General features: G+C 43.9%; 1 protein-coding gene across 1 annotated transcript in view; it reads left to right on the forward strand.

Moving 5' to 3' along the window:
• The window catches only part of BRAT1 (BRCA1-associated ATM activator 1), a 10,923-nt gene extending 1,799 nt beyond the window's left edge, over positions 1-9,124 (forward strand). Inside the window, exons 2-13 of the mRNA XM_009320076.1 lie at positions 252-406; positions 1,195-1,342; positions 2,288-2,660; positions 2,754-2,873; positions 4,028-4,119; positions 4,378-4,496; positions 5,011-5,197; positions 5,594-5,667; positions 6,245-6,347; positions 6,631-6,729; positions 7,763-7,941; positions 8,159-9,124. Of these exons, the coding sequence (XP_009318351.1) occupies positions 252-406; positions 1,195-1,342; positions 2,288-2,660; positions 2,754-2,873; positions 4,028-4,119; positions 4,378-4,496; positions 5,011-5,197; positions 5,594-5,667; positions 6,245-6,347; positions 6,631-6,729; positions 7,763-7,941; positions 8,159-8,890 (2,381 nt within the window). The 3' untranslated portion in view covers positions 8,891-9,124. The remainder of the gene's footprint in view (positions 1-251; positions 407-1,194; positions 1,343-2,287; positions 2,661-2,753; positions 2,874-4,027; positions 4,120-4,377; positions 4,497-5,010; positions 5,198-5,593; positions 5,668-6,244; positions 6,348-6,630; positions 6,730-7,762; positions 7,942-8,158) is intronic.
• Positions 9,125-16,917: the final 7,793 nt, after the last annotated feature.

Below are 16,917 nucleotides of genomic sequence, written 5' to 3' on the forward strand. Positions count from 1 at the left end.
GGGAGGCCTGCAGGCCGGCACCCGGGGGAAGCTTCCCTCAGAGGTGCCGTTCCCTCGGCGACACCTGAAAACGCTGCTTAGCGCTTGAGGCCTGTACCTGGGTTCGGGCTTCTGGTGAACCCAGATTCGTCCCTGGCAGCTGTGAGGGGTCACACTCGGCTCAGGCAAGCGCCTTAGAGTTACGGGAGAGGACAGAAGTCCTGGCAGTGACTCTCTGCTTTCTGGCCTCTTGGGCAATGCCTGGTTGCTAGATCCTACCGTGAACCTGGTGCGGGACAACCCCTGTCTGACGGAGTTCATCGCCTCCGTGCTGGCGCTGCCAGAGCCCAGTGCGAGCATCCTCTCCTTTACTCTGCGGTTAGCTGGGATACTTGCCGCTTCCGAAAACCGCTTCCAACACTTGCAGGTGAGTCGGCTACCCAGGTACATGCTGCCACGTGTCTCTTTCCTCCTATATGGAGGAGAGCTGAAAATGTACGTATTCTGCTTATAAAACTTCTGGCATACATTGAACAACTCGGCAAACAGTGATACGATAATGAAGAGCTACAATCATACCGTTCCTATTCAGTTCTCCTGTGAAGCTGCTGTCGTCTTACTTCTGTCTTGCCACAGCAGTACCTTGAATGCTAATATGTAGCGCTTCTTATTTTCCGTTCACAACAGTATAGGGGATAACACGATCTCACAGCAGTCATTGCAAAATATCATATCCCTGGACAAATCCTGTAGGTTTAAGCTGCACTAACAGATGTAGTCTTCCCTCCATAGTAGGATGACAGGAAATCTCTGATTTCCTGCAAAAATGAGGGAGCTTTTTAAAGCCCTGTTTTCTACAATAGCATACATTTATAGTACAAAACTCAAAACCCAAAAGGCTTCCTTCAGGGAAGAGATGCATGCAACTGCATAAAGCAGTCTAATGGAACTGATCTATACATAAGTTGTCCTTAGCATCTTAAAAACAAGCAATTTTGGTTTTGAACACCTCAAACACGTTGCTTAGTCCATGAAAGAGACTTATGTTGAGTTTAAGCATGGGATTCTGAAAATTTTCTATTTTAGTGATACTTCTAGCAAGAGAAGGTTTCACTGCAGTATTGATGCTCTTGACTTGGATGACAGAGCAGCCTCTCCGCTCCCCTTGAGCCCCTTTGCTTACCGTTTACTCTGTGTGTTCTCCTCTGGCCTCAGCAGGAGAAGCTGTTGGTCAGGCTCTTTGGCAGGGATGGGCCTCTGAACAGCGCAGTGTGGGAAGATGCATCTGTGCGAAGTGGCTGGGTGGAGGGTGTGCACAGCATGATGCATCACCAGCCTGCCCTCCACTTCCTCTGCGATGGTGGTGAGTACTTCTAGGACTGGTAACTCCCCAAATCCTCTGTGTCTCTTCCATTCCAGTCTGTTGCTCAGATGTCAGATGAGAGAGATGGGAGTTTTCATTTCTTTAAGATAAAAACAAGCCATTTGTCAAAAACACTGAAGTCATTGAAAGATGGTGGGGGTTTTGTTACATTAGTTATGCATTTAATTTTTTTTTATTCTTTTTTTTCCCCAAACACTGAAGATGGTTCCCTTTTTAGAGGGGAAAGAAGCACATCTTATGAAACACGTGATAAAAATAGCTTATTAAAAGCTTATTAAAAGCCTTCTGTATTCTTATTTGTAACTCTTACTAAAAGGTACGTTTCACTATGATTTTAGTGCAGAAAAACTAACCAGGGGCTCATTTATCTCTTCATACTTGCACACATTTGCAGTCCCTTTGTTGTTACGCAGGTATGTAAATTCTGCTGTTAACACCAACTTTAGATCCCATGTACAGAGGGGTGTAAAAGACTGGATTGGTACTAACATGCAGCGCTGTTGTCCATGTGATGGAAAAGTAGTACTGTTGCTGCCGTTCACGTTTTTCCTACTGGTTGTGTCTGGAGATGGTACAAGCTCCTTCCATAACTACACAGTGAGTGTGCTGTCAACTCTCCTAGTATTACTAATGTTATATTGAAGTCCTCTTCTGTTCCTGAGTTTTTAAAACACCTGAGGATCTGAAAAGAACTTTACTTTCTTCTTTTCTTTGCTTTTTGTTTGTTTGTTTGTCGTTAAGGACTGGCTGACTTTGAAATGCCGTAGAGACTATAAAATAAAGTAGAAAAAACCCCACCAACACCATTTAAAGCTGTGTGGTACTTGAATTAGAATAATATATGGTTGGAGTGCAACAAGGCTCCACCTCACAATAGGAAGGCTGTTGTTTTTCCCTCCAGTGACTTGTTTTGTTTTCACACAGGAGGCATAGATGTGATCTTCACTCTGCAAGGGGATCCCAGCCTGTTTGTGGCTTCAGCTGCCAGTCAGCTTCTGGTGCACATGCTAACACTCTCTGTAGAGTCTGAAACGACTAAACCTCTCAGTACAAAGGACTGTGACTGGCCAGCCTGTGCCCAAATGATTATAAAGCGTATAGAAGATTCCCTTCAGTCCAGCTCTGCTTCTCACATCGAGCAGTCATTAAAACTGTTAACTAGTTTGTTTGGCAGTTGTCGTGCTACGTGGACTGAAGTACTTTGGTTAGGCATAGCAAAGCAAATAGAATCCTTTTTGACGGAAGAGACTGTTCAAGCACAGCACATGCTGGCGAATCTTTTGCTTAACATGGCATGGTAAAGATCTTCTGGGACCTTGGATCCAGTGATGAGATATATCTGTTTTCCACCGTCTAATAGGACATATTACTTACACTTCTTTCTTCTCAGGTCCCCTGTGTTTTGTGACACTGAAGGCAGTTTCTGGGCATTAGTGACTTCTGCTCTGGAACACTTAACCCCAGTACAAGCGGGTCCTTTGGCAGTGGGAATTCTGAGGCTCTACAAATGGTAGGACTTACTGCAATGAAATTTTTGCACTCTGCAAATGTTTCTGTACTAATATCTCTGGTGTCTTTCCAAGAACTGGTTTTTTCCTCACTGCATTTTCCACTACATTCCTTAATATCTAAGACTAGTTGGCAAGAGCCATGCCAGTAGCTAACAAATTTCAGACACTGATAGTAAGAATAATACAGTTTCAAAGAGAGAGAAATGAAAGGAGCCAATATCATGTTTATGTATATACACTTGCATCTTACCTACAGCCAGCCAATTTCAGGAAGAAATAGCAAACTCCTTTAACTTTATACTGCCAAGGTTGATTAAGATGGACACAATTTGACTGCCTGACAAATCCCGTAGTCTCTGTTCAGTTTTCTCTTTCACAAAAACACTGACTAGTGTAAGAGCTTTCACTGCTGTCCAGCAGAAGTATGCACCTGGAGACTCTGTCGACAGTTGTAGAATAACAGGTTAGAAGGAACCTGTAGAAGTGATCAATTCAACCTCTTGCTCAGTGCAGGGCTAACTTCAAAGATAGGTCAGGTTGCTCAGGGCCTTCACCATTCAAGTTTCAAATATCCCCAAGGATGAGGATTCCGCAGCTTCTCTGGGCAGCCTTTTCCAGTGCTTAACTACTTTCATTTCACTATGAAAAGTATTTTCTGTATATCCAGTTGGAATCTACCCTGTTGCAATTTAAAATTCTTGTCTTCTTGTGCACCTCTGAGGAATCTGCCTGCATCTTCTCCATAACTCCCCTTTAGGAAGTGAAAAAGCATCAAGAAATCATCAGATGAATACAGCACATATGGATACTGATTTACAGGCTAAATAACACCTGTGTCTTAAGACATAAGGACACCATTTTGTTGACAAGAAATGCCTCTCTCTAAACACCCTTCTTACGCAGAATCCCACTCTCTATTTGCATAGCTTGATACGGCTGCTTCTAAATGCCAGAGTCATTTCTCCTCTGCTTTCAGTTAGCCATGGAAGCTTGGAAGAAAGCTTGAATTGTGATAATACTTTCATTGCTCTGTCATTGCTGGCTTGTTTAAAAGCCTGCATGAAAAACATTATTCGGCTCAGCATTTGGGGGCAGATGTTTGGGAAGGAATTGAAGTGTTCTTGTTTTGGTAACTGCTGTTTCCTCCTTGAAGCCCACAAGATGTGAGGATTCAGGCACTGACTGTTCTACTTCAGCCAATGGACTGTATTTTGAGAGCAGCCTCCCAGCCCCTGGAATATGCAGGTACAGTTGTGTTTGTTAGAAAAATTAGAGGCTAGTCTGCTTGCCAGTGATTTAAGTGTCTGGTGCAGACAAAACTGGAGGAGGAAGAGCAGAAGTCAAAGACAATAGCAGTGTTTGTGCTGAAGTGCAGCATCCTACTGACAGTTGCATTTGAAGGGTTATTCATACTACATCACCTGAATATCTTGATTAATTTTAGAAATCACAGTCCTTTGTATTCACTGACAACCCAGGCTCTTTCCTCCTTTGGTCCTCTAGGTTTGCTGGATGAGTCTGTTAGTGATCCCATCACTGTTGAAAGTCTTCTGTCCTCCAAGTCATCTTGTGCTAGTCTCCTGTGTCAGACCCTTGCTCATCTGGAGGAGCTGCTGTCTCTGGTAACATTCAGAGAAGGAAAAAAGCCTGGGGATCAAATTGGTCCTTGAAAGACAGAGTTAAGATTGGTTGCAAACTTTTGCAGTAGAGCCTAACAGAACGTGGAGAGGAGTTGGCAGTGAGGGCTTCCATACGTTAAAGAAATCTAGCTCAGTAGACTCCAAATAGGAAAACAGAGGAATACTGAGGCTTGAAAAGAGGGACCGCACTTAGTTTTAAACCCATCTTCACAAGCTTTGTTACCATACGTTACTTGTACTACAATTATTGATCCAGTGAAAAAACATAAATTGAACTGCTTTCCCAAGCAGTGAGAAGAATCTCCTTCCATCTGTGTAATAGTTCTTGGCAGAGAGGAAGATAATTTGTTTGTAGTTATTAGCATTGTGGTACCTTAAGAACACACTAGAAATTGCAATTTTTGCTGCCTCCTGACCAAAAACAACTGCTCTGCATGCACACTTGAGACTTTTGCTAGAAATTCTTTTTTTTTTTTCTTTTTCCCCCTCCCATTAGATACGTTTGCCAGTGGATTTACCCTATACATCTTTGCTACGCTTTCTCATGACAATATTACAATTTTGTAATGGCTTCCTGAGTCCAGCTTCTCCTCTAGGAAGCATGATAAGCCGAATCTTGATCAATTGCTTCAGAGTACAGAGGTCAGCTCTTGATGTCCTAGCAGCACTCTCAGAGCGAAAAGGTAAGTTAATCTTTGCACTTTAATTTTTTTTAAATTTTGGAAATACTTGACTATTCTGTAGTTGCAGAATTTTTCATTCCCTTTCACTGGTCTTTCTAAATGAAGACTACCACTTCCATTTCTAAAACTTGTTCCTTTTTTCCAATTCTTCCTACCGTCTTGGCTAACCTTACTTTCTGTTGACGAGCTAGGGTAGATAATACTGTAATTAAAAAGGTTTTAGTGGTTGTGAGAAATTGGGTGTGGTTGTGAGAAATTTACTCTAAGGACTGTACTTGCTTTCTTCTCCAAAACAGTTTTACAATCCTGTGTCTTTCTGTATTTCAGCAGTTGAATTGTGATTCAACTGCTCCTTCTCTCAGTATTGGTCCTTTAGTTTTGTTTTCTGTGTTCCAGGCTGTGACACGCTCATAGGAAGTCTATTTGATGTCCTTCTGGCATACCTGGAGAGTCCGAACACCAGCCCTACTGTGAGTATATAACTAAGGAGAGATCCAAGTCTATTAGCTTGCTCCAGTGGGATGTTGTTCTGAGAAATTGTCTGACAATAGTTGTTTCTTAGTGCAGTTTGTATTAGAATATATAGGAGATGTGTCTTGGTTCTGGGTGGCTTGCAGGAAATAGCTCAAATTCTAATGAGCAAGTAACTGACCAATACATTGAGTATTCTCAAAAAGACAGGAGCCATCACGTCTAACAGTAGTGCCAACATACTCAACTTGACATGGCCCTTAAGTATTGAATTCTTTGCATTAAGGGGTTTTGTTTCTTTGCTTTGTTTTGTTCAAATGACTCTGGTGACAACTGCGAATGAAAAGCTGGAGGTACTAGAACTTTGTAATTCTAAGCTGAGAACAGGCATTTTCTAGGTGTTAGAAATGTTATATAAGCACCATTTACTTGTGGCTTACTTCTTAGTAAGGAAGCATATGTACTTGTTTACTCTGAGAATTTCTCTTAAGTTTGAGGCTAAAACAAATTTTATCTAGCATAAAGGCAACAATGCCTCCTCCTGTAGTAAAGTAAGTCTGCTTTGTATTGCTTCAGGTTCTAAAGAAAACATTTCAAGCTACATCCAAGTGGTTGGTGCGCTTGCAGGAGCTGTCCTGTTCCAATAGTCAGTGGCAACAAACTGAGAAGATTTTGCAAGGTAACGAAGCTATTCAAGTTGGGACAAACAGCAGCTAGTGACATATATGAAATCTGCTCTTGCCTACCTTTCCTGCTCAAAGCACTTAGGATTCATTTGTTTGTAATTATGTTGAATTTAGGTTTAGCTGCCCAAATAGTGCTTTGAAGAACTATGGGAGAAGCACACAGCAGCAGCAAAAGGGATTGCATCAGATAAAGTGATATAGAGGTTGTACAGTGATTGCTTCAGTAAGGCTTGTTGCCTTTCATGTCCATTCAAGCTTGTCAGTTGACTTTTACAGATGTGTTTCTGGTGCTGCAGAAGCGTCTGTGCAGTCCTTGCTGGGAAGTAAGAGATTCTTCTCTGGAGTTCCTCACTGTCCTGATTAAATGCTTGAGAGGTAGGTACAGAGACTTAACAGTTCAGATTGGAGGAGTATTTCTTTTAATGTTGTGAAAGTCAGTCAGGCTTGTGAAGCATCCTCTGACCTGTAACTGGAGGGGTAAGAAAAGAAAGAAGTGTCAAGATTTTTACTCTTAGACCATAATCAAAATCTGACAAAAAGATTAATAAACTTATCCTGCTTTTCTGTTGAACTCGGATTGCTGTGCCCTCCTTAATGGCAGTTTTGGCGAGTTGAACTGAGGGGTGTTGAGACAGTCATATATGTTGAGACATGTATGTCAAGGCAGGTGACAATGCTTAATGGCAGATAATACTTTCCCTTTTTTTCAGTTTGCTCTGCAGTGGAGTCTGTTTGGTTTCACTCAGCAGGCTGGGATTTAGGAGGCTAAAAGCCTAGATCTGCTTTGCATGCTTTGGGTTAATTACCGATTTTCCACTTTACTGGTAGCTCAGGCTTTGCAGCAGGTAGCACTTAAGCAATGTTAATTCTCCTACAGTAGCTCTGCGATGTTGGAAGAGCAGGGGATGTTGTCGACTACTGTTGTCCCCAGGTCACAAAGGAAGTATCCAGCACACTCGGCTGCATTAGCATTTTACCCTGCAGCCCCTCTCAGTGCTGCAGTTGCATTCTTTTTCTTTGCCATATGCCTTGACGACAAGAAAGGAAGACTATTTTTTCCACTTCTAAGCAAAGGCATGAGTTTGATGAGGCTGAAACCATGTCCCTGCTTGCCCAGAGAAAGTTTTTTCCTGCCGCTAGAACAACTGTAAATGGATTTTTCCAAGTTCCAGTGTCTAGCAGGGCTTGACGGAAAGTCACCAAGCTGCTGGAAAATGGGGAGCCTGACACAGAGCGTCTTTGCGCTTGTGAGCAGCTGCCTGGTCTCTGCAGTGGCTCAGCTCACTGGCAGCTGTCCCTGCAGTCAGTGGGCATCCTTGTATGACGCAAAGAACTGTTTGCATTGGAAACAGCTCCATGCTCTGAGAGAATAAAGCCTCGCTTCTTTGGATTGCTGTCTTGTTTACAGACCAGGATGAGTTCAGGCAGTCTCTCCTGTCTTCGGAGGTGCCGAGACTTACAGAAAATCTTCTTGAGGATCCAGAAAGCTACGTGCGAGCAAGTGCTGTGACTGCTGTGGGACACTTGGCCTTCATTACTTACTTTGCTCCAGAGTCACCTGTCATAGGGAATCAGTATAATAAAGAGGTATGCTGACTTTGTGTAGCCCACTGCAGAATCAAGCAGAACTACACATCAGTTTACTGCTGTACTACTTACAACTTTCTTCACAAGTTATCTGCAGTCTCATGCAGGCAGATTTCACAACCAGTAATGAAGAGACTAGATTTTTTACTTCCACTGTTCCTGTTTCTTTGCACATTCCTCCCCTCATTGTGCTTTCTCTTTGTCTTCTTACATTTAGAACACTGTAGCAAAGCTTCAAGAAATCTTGTCGACAGACCCAGAGGGCTTTCCTAGGAGGGCTGTCATCAGTATCTTCACCAAGTGGCTGAGACAAGGCTGCACAGGTCAGCTGGAAGATACGGAACAATTTGTCTCTAGAGTGATCCAAACTGTGGAGCATGACTTAGACTGGGAAGTCAGACTTGGTGGTTTAGAACTGGTTGAAGCTTTCTGTAGTCAGACAATTTGCCAGCTTGGTCTTCCTAAATGCCCATATGCTCCTGTCTCATCTGCAGTCACTAGTTCCATTCATCAGAATGAGTCGCTGCAGATATTTTGCCGAGCAAAACTGTTCAGCTTTTTGTTTCAGTCTTTGTGTGACTGTGACAAACCGGTAGGTCAGAGAGCCTGTGATATACTGCTTGGCTTAAGAGGTCATTTCTATCCAATTAGTACCCTGAAGGATTCACAAGGGACTGGAGATTCACCTGCAGGACGTGGCGTTGCCTGGTTACAAAGGACACTAAGGCAGGGTTCTCTGGCCCAGAACTTCCCCACAGATGCTGGTAATGGGGTGGATTTTCAGGATCCAGAGAGCATGATGCTAGCTTTGGGTACAATAGACTTAGAAGAGCTACATGATGAGCTAAATAAAAGTAGTGATCATGTGGAGAAGAGCCCTCAGTCCCTCTTACAGGACATCCTCGCTACTGTGGGCACCATAGAGGAGAATGAAGCTGACTGTTACTGAAGACATCTTTTGCTCTGAGGGAGCAGCGCTTAAGCAGTTTTCTTCTGGAGGAGAATTTTTTGCTACCAGTCATGAAGTCTTTCTTGAGACAGGATAAAAAAGTGTTATGCTGAACAGAGAAAAGGATGGTTTCATTAGTTGTTAAATGGGTTAGAAAATCTTTGCTTTAGTACTGATGAATTTTTTGTTAAAAAGTGTAGTCTCTAATAAACTGATTTGTTTTTCAAAGTAAACACATTAAGAAAAGCATTTGTTCTTTTTTTTAAGTCCTGTGTCTTTTAAGAAAGCACCAGACCATGCCTACATAAGGAAGCATTTTTAAAAAACAAAACAGTGACTGAAAACAAGTTGTTGCATGTTTCTTTTAGAGCCAGAGTAGCTAAAACTGATGAGGACTGGTTTTAAGGGACACTTGTTTTGACCTTGTCCATATCTCCATTCTAAAAACAGAGTTCTTGAGTTCCCTGATGCATTTTGAGGTCTAGAGCAGAAAGTGGCATTTAAGGAGTCAAAAGTTGATCATCCTTAACACTACAAACTTTCTTCCATAGATAACATACTTGTTTGATCTCAGCAGTGACACTAAAAAGCTCACTTCGTTTTTAATTGAAGCCAGAAGCAAATCCATTTTGCTGAATGTTTCAAGTGCTCCTATTCTCCATTCCTAAAGAACTACGGTAGCTTCTAACTAGTAAGAGAAACTGACACCTGCAGCTTTTTCATGCTAGATCTATGCTTAGCTTTGGTAAACAATTAGAAAACAGCAGCTGTAGTGCGAATGGCAATACTGTTTCCTGAGGAAAAAATGGCCAATTTTTTAAAAACTTGGGTAAGGCTGTAGTTTGCAACTTACTCCAGTGTCTTGCCATGTGCTAAGAAGCTTTCTGAAACCTAGGGGGAAAAAAAATAGGAGTACCTTTACCACTAGGTCAAAGCATGCTGTATTCCTTTTTGGCACTGAGGTGTTATTTGGCATCCTTTATCCTCCTGCAGCCTATGTAGAGGCAGGAACACAACACTCATTTTAGGCTAATGGAGGGTATAGCATCTAAAGCAGTGGAAGGACTTCTACAATCTCCTCCTTCAATATTATCCCTGCAGCAGTATAACGGGGTGAGATGTAGTTTGAATTTCTTGCTGCTGAGGTTGAAGATTTACTTTATACCTTTTAATGAAGTCAGCGCACTTACCTATCTCTCTGTGCACAGTTTTATGTATGACAGAGCCCATGGGTGTTGTACCAGCAGCTGTTATAGGAGGCAGCAGCTCCTCTTCTGATACACAATTCTACCTGAGCAGGGTCTACACCTGGCAAAAGACAGAAGATATTAAAAATCAGGCCTTTTCCTGCCACTGCGTTTTTCTCAGAAATTGAAAGGGTTAGTGGGAGAGGGGATTTGCTTTTAAAGAAGTGTGGATTGTTTGTGGAGTTTTAGCATTCCAGTCTGGTGAAGGGATTATAGTTCTAAAACTAGCATTATGTGTTGGCAATAGGTCAGAGATGCTCCAGGAAAGGAAACAGCAGGTTGCTGGGTAAACGTCTTCCTCCCGTTCAGCACTAGAATTCTTGTGCTTTCAGGGTTGTGCAGTTTAGGAGACTCCAAGGAATTACTCAAATATCAGCAAATTGAAAAAGTGACTTGTTACAGAAGGGAAACTCCACTGCTTATTACCGAGGCCTCTTGACTCCCAGACCTATTAATTTTTAATGGAACTTTTTTTTTAATGTCAGCTGGGGTGATGGTGACATTGTTAAGTTTATATCATTTGCCTAATTGCAGTCCAAAGTCTTGTTTATACACAGGATGCTTGTACACTAAAAACCCAATGTACAACAAACTGGGAGGGCTCCTTATCTTTAGAAGGGGAATTAAAGACTCCTTTCATCTTTCATTAAAAACAGGTCTCCACCTCCAGCAATTAGGTGACTCAGTGCTGATTTTGTACTTCTCTCTCTTCTGAGCTCACTGCGTTGCCTTACTTTGTTTTCTCTGCCACTCTAGTCACAGTAGAGTCTCTTATTAACACTGAGGACTGACAGTCCTGCACCTGATAATTGGGAGAAACATGAAGAGTCATGAACATTTGAACAGCGTGAGGAACAAATGCCAGGGAATAGAGAGATTATGGGAGATGAAAGCAAAAGAAAAATCCTATGTTTCCATAGAAAATGATGGCAGTGGGTCTTGCAAGATGAAAATTTAGCTACTGAATTAGTAAACACCCACCAACTACTAATGTGAATCATCCAGCATGCTGGGCAGCCATACCTTCTACAGGATGCCCATCTTCGCACACTTAAGAACTCACGTGCAAGCCCTACCCCACTTACTTGCACTGCTAACTCATTTTCAACCCACTTCTTACCTACCAAAGCTTTTTTTTGCACCTCCACGAGATCCTTATCCCAGCCACACAGCTTTCTGCTGGGTTAAGAATTTACACCATATGGTGTGTCTTGCCAAGGAGCTGAGGTCATGGTGCACCTAGGGGGAGGGTTTAACTCTCAAGGAGACAATCTCGAGAAGCAGACTTGTTAACTCCACATGCATTCACTTCAACAAGTGCTATTGCTACTTACCACTTCATAACATGACAACAGTGGTCCCTACGTAAACTCTACACACCCAGCTCACTCCTGTCACACACGGAGGACTCCAGCGATGTAGAGGAGGAGGTGGGCTGCCTGGCCTTCCATTACGGACACAGAAGAAAGTTCAAAGCTGCCTTTTTGGGATGGATTTCTGTGGAAACTGCTGCTTTCACACCGTCAGCGCTGTAGCTGTGCACAGTTCCTGCAGGAGGCAGGCACCACCGAGAGAGTTTTTCCAACACACACGCACACACTACAGCTGATTTCAGCAAAGGCTGTGGCCAGACGTAAGCCTCGTTTAATGCAAGAAGCACTGAGGTTCAGGACTGTCGTTTGCTTTAATGTGGGCTGTGGATAGCAGGCGGTAGCAGTGCAAGTGGTATCAATGCAGAACATCACAGATGATTAGAAAAATTTATGTCCCCGATGGCTGGTACTGTGAAAGAAGATTACAAAGCTCATTTCAGCTCTTTATCTGCACAGGGGCAATATAAGTTCTGTTGCCTGATCTATACACAGGTATGAAATTCCTAGAGTTGCTTTCAACACGTTTCAACAAAGCTCTGAAGAAAGGATTTATCCTTCAACTGCTCAGACTCAAACAGACGCAGGAGAGAATAAGCATCTTTGGCTCAGCCCTACACTAGTAATAGCTTTATAAAAACTGCCAAAAGAATGGGTGTTAATTTTCTGTTTTAATATACTGGACATTTAAAATTCAAAGAATATTCTTTGCCTAATTATACTAATTGCAAAACTTACTAAAAAATGGGCCATAAATGTCTAACGCTGTTGCTTTAGCTTAGATATATGTGATCTGTGATTACGGATCAACTCATGCATATCTTTGCAATTTCTTTTGTCCATCTCCAATAAAATTTGCTCTACCTTTCAATACATATTCATCGAGGCTTCTAAAAACCACCATGTGTTAAAGAGGAAACTCATCAGCCAGCTTCTCTGCAGTTGTGCTCAGCTATTTACAATGGAAAAAATATACCAGTAGCAACACCTCTGTAGTCTGTGTCATTTCCCTTTAGAGCAGTGGTTTTTGCCCTTTGCTGAGAAATAAAGCACCACTTAACACAGCCAGACCTCAGCCTTCATCAGACACACTCCTCCACAGACAGGACAGATCTTGCCCATAACCTCGCAAGCCAGCACGCAGAGAAATGGCAGGACCTTATCTCAAAGCAGCGGTGTGTCTGTCTGAACAAGGTGGAACAAAGCTGGTGATGTGCAGCTGTAATGAAAGCATTTGGGGCTCTGCAAACACACATCATGGATACACTCACAACTCATCCCCAGATGGAAGGGGAAATGAGCAGTCTGCATCAAGAGTCCCCGCAATACTACAAGTGCAATTACACAACTGTTTCAGTTAAAGCAAAATGAAACTAAAGAAAACAGTATTTCTGTGATATCAATACCAAGTCTCTGCTTAGAGCACAGCAGCTTCATGTGTTAAAGGACTGTATTTACTGTAAACATAGAACAGGGCCGCAAAGATGCCTGTCACATGGCTGCCTCCAAAACAAACCCATCCAAACCAAGTTACTCCCCAGCTCGTTCTGCAGTTGCCCAGTTGTTAAACTCCATGCAAGGGCAGGAACATGCTCTCTGGGACAGAGGGTGCACCCACTCTTTTGAGGGACATTGCCCACTTAGACCGGATCAGGTATAAAGTAAAACCATGACCTTAAACAACGCCTGTAGAGCATTAGGGCTGGAACCGTGGTGGGACTGCCCCTTTTCACTCCTTTTCAGTGCAAGATCGGTGGGAATTACCCTTGAGAGATAGATATGCTTTCAGATCTTCAGTTCTCCCATTTCATTATCTCTTGGTCCTCGTATTTCCAGTCTCTATTGACCCCATGTTCCCTGAGCTTTCAGGCTGGGTCAGTAGAAGGGAGCAGGGAGCTTGTGCTGCTGCGCATATAAGAATCAAGGCTTGCCTTGGCTGATCCCTCGCTGCCACCACGACCACCACCCTGCGCAGGGAGGTGATGTTGCAGCCACGCTCAGAGCTTTGGCCTCGAACCAGCTTCTGGGCTGGGCTGTGACCAGCATGAAGGAGCTGCACAGTCTGGTCTGGCAGATGGTGAATCCAGGCTGTACATCTTGAAACATGACTTGGCCCAGCCAAGCCAGCTCCAAAACAAACCCTTATTAAGCTGCATTAGCCATCATACATGCAATTCTTCTGATTTAACTCTTACATAGGCTGGGCAGGGGCACAGGTGAGCCCTGGAGCCCATAGCTCTCAAAAAACAAACACCCTTGATGGGACTGACCTCCTGATTACAACTCTCATTACATGCCAACAGCAAAAAGCTGCAGTTAAAACACAAATGGCAATGGTTGCTAAGTGACAGCATCTGCACAGGCTTGTCACAGCCATGAGACAAACAGCTGCGGCTGCACAGAAATCCCATCTTGTCTATGTAATTGAGGATAAAAATGCTGTTTTCATTACCGTCTAGTAACCTTAACTTTGACCTGTCAGAATATTTTATGCTTTAGGTTTTGACGAAGAGCCCCGTGAAAACAAGGCTAAAGCCTCCACTGAAACCGGTGGAAGTGAATTTGATTCAAAATACCTTTAATATTGCATGCTCTTTCAAAATATTTTCTTCCCAGTGAACTCATGCACAAGACACCACCACGGCTTTCTCGGCTAAATGGTCCATTTCTAAAAAACAGGGAGCTATGTGACAATATTTTCAGTGAGGATCGTTTGAAAAAACAACAACAAAATCAACAAAAAATACACCTGGCGGCTCCTAAAGTGAACCTGTGGGCTATGTTCAACACTGAATGTTTCTGCAATATTTGGAAAAGATGATAACTTTTTCAGAGCTGCAAACAACACATATCCTTATAAATAAAGCATTTAAGCTGGAACTTTAAAGTTACATAAAGTGATGGCTGAGTTATTAAGGAGTCTGGGATCCAGCAGGGCATGAAGGGGTCACGTGCTCCAGTGAAAGCAGTGGTGGGATGGGGTGGGAGGAAGCCTTAATAAGTACTTAAGCACCATTTTGCCTGGGCAGAGTATTGCAAACCCCTAAAGTAGAGAGACCCTAATTAGCACATCTGGCAGCTCAAATGCATCCAAGGAAGATACATTTGCCCGCCCCCCCACCTTTTTTTTTTTTTAAGAAAGTATTGCAACAGGCTGTATACATAACTTGCTCACCCTACGTAGTCTTACACACTGCAGAAAAACCTGTTTGAGGCTGTGCTGGTAGCAGAGACAAAGGGACAGATCTGTCAACGTCCTGTGAACAGATCGGAAGTGACCAGGAAAAGCCACCACCCAGCTGCCAAACGGAGCGAGAAAAGCACAAACAGGCGTGCACAGCTTGGCACGCATGCACGCCGGCCGCAACGCAATCGTGAGAGCTGTACGGGCATATCCAGGCACTCAAACACGAGGGATCATCTTCAGCTGCCGATGCAGTGCGTCTGAGCGTGAAACATCCTACCGGAGTGTGTGTAACCACATTTACTCCAAGCAGCAGTTCTCAGCGACTGCTGAAGCTAATTATGCCCTTTCCTAATGAATTCTCTTTCGGTTCCATCCACAGAAGCCTCGATTTCCAGTGCCAGGACTAACAGCCCTGATCCTGCCGACAGCTCTAACAACACACGAGTCACCAGTGCAGTCAAAGCTCATCCACGTGGATAAAGCCAACCTGACTGTCGCCTTTGGTCACTATCTCCACGTCAGCATATTAAACACTTTTGTTTTGCACGTTGCCAGAGTAAATGCAATTTTTTTCCTCTATATCTTATCCATAAATGCAGCACTTTTGCTAGCTGTTCTTATTCCTCAGATTGCTTCGCCTCAGTCAAGAAAACGAGCGTGCCTCATACTGGTATTAAAACCCTGCGTCCCTGCTCTCTAAATCACAGAGCACAGGGTTAATATTGCAGTGCAGACAAAGGTCTGACTTTTCAGCAGCATTAAATTAGGCAGCTCAAAGGTATAGCATGCCGTCTGGCTGGCTGGATGAAAGGCACGTCCTCCGCGTATGCCATGGCACAGCGCTGGCGGGCAGACAGCTCAACCTCGCCGTTACTACAGACATGGCATCATGGAGAGAAAAAAAAAAGAGACCTCCTGTCTCCCTAATTCCTGTTGAGAACTTCTGCCCCGTAGGGATCAGCCTTGCCTTCCTCCCTAGTTTCAGAGCATCTTCTCCACCCTTTATTTATCACAATGAGATCAAAGATCCATCTCCATGGAAACGTCAGAGCTCAAAGAGTTTCTGCACTACGGCTTTACATCCCGCACAGAGGTTTTGGCACTGTTTTTTGAAACAGCAGCTTTGAGATAATCAGCATTCAGGTCTCTTCAGAAATGGTTTGATTAGTAATAATTGATAACCCGAGCAGCACGCGTATGTGTGTAAATAACATGCACACTGCAGAGTAGAGCTGCCATTGCATTACAGCATCTGCTGTCCATGAAGAGCGCAGCCATTCAGCTGCACACAGAGGTATCCCATGCCCTGGCTCCTATGGCTTCCAGGGTGTTTCCCTCATGTCCAGAGTAGATGAGGGACACTGTCACGTGTGTTCTTTGATAGCTGGCACCCCAGCACTTTGTCCCCGCATCTGAAGCTTGGTAGGACTTTCAGCAGATCTAGAGGCCAGAGCCGTGCAGGCAGAGCTGCTGGAGCCCATGACTGCCCGCTCTCTGCTGCATCTCAAGCCTCGGAGGAGGCAGCTGCAGAGCTGCTTGGACTTCCCCAACAGAAATGGCAAGTCGCACAACACCCAGCCCAGCAAAGACCGTGAATCCCACATCCAAACTGTCACCTCTGGACCAGCAGTGGCTGGGGCACTGGTGCTGGGTCATTCTAGTGTCTTCCCTCCTGGTAGTGCTGAGCTCCAATTCCTTCAGCACAGTCACTCGTTCAACTGATTCCCAGGAGAGGGAAAATAAATAAAAAGTTAGTAAAACAGACATGGTTTATGACATTTTTGTTTCCCGTTCAGCTCACCACATGGCCACACAAACTGTTAAAACTGTCGTACCGGGGGCAGGAGCGAACAGCTGGGAGGAAAACTATTCAAACAGCCATTGCAGCCGCTGCCGACAGAAAGTGGATGTGGGGCTGCAGCCTCGCAGGAAATCCTGGAATCAGCTTAAACCTCATGTGAAGAAAAGTCAGGACAAAAAGGAGTGAAACAGAACCGTCTTGCAAGACTCACATTTTCACAGGTGTGTCCCAAGAAGGGTGAGCAGGGAGTCAAGAGCACCCGTGGCTGTGTTAGCACCAAAGCAGAGCTAATAGAACTGACCTAGAGAGCATCAGCCAGCGCCTGGGGCAGGAGGAAGCCCCATCTCGCAGCACTGCCGGGGGCAGATCATGCTCCCAAGGAAATCAGACCACATCTCGCTACTGCTTGCGGCAGCGGTGAG

Source organism: Pygoscelis adeliae, unplaced genomic scaffold (assembly GCF_000699105.1).
Source record: "Pygoscelis adeliae isolate BGI_AS28 unplaced genomic scaffold, ASM69910v1 Scaffold242, whole genome shotgun sequence".
Classification (NCBI taxonomy): Eukaryota; Metazoa; Chordata; class Aves; order Sphenisciformes; family Spheniscidae; genus Pygoscelis; species Pygoscelis adeliae.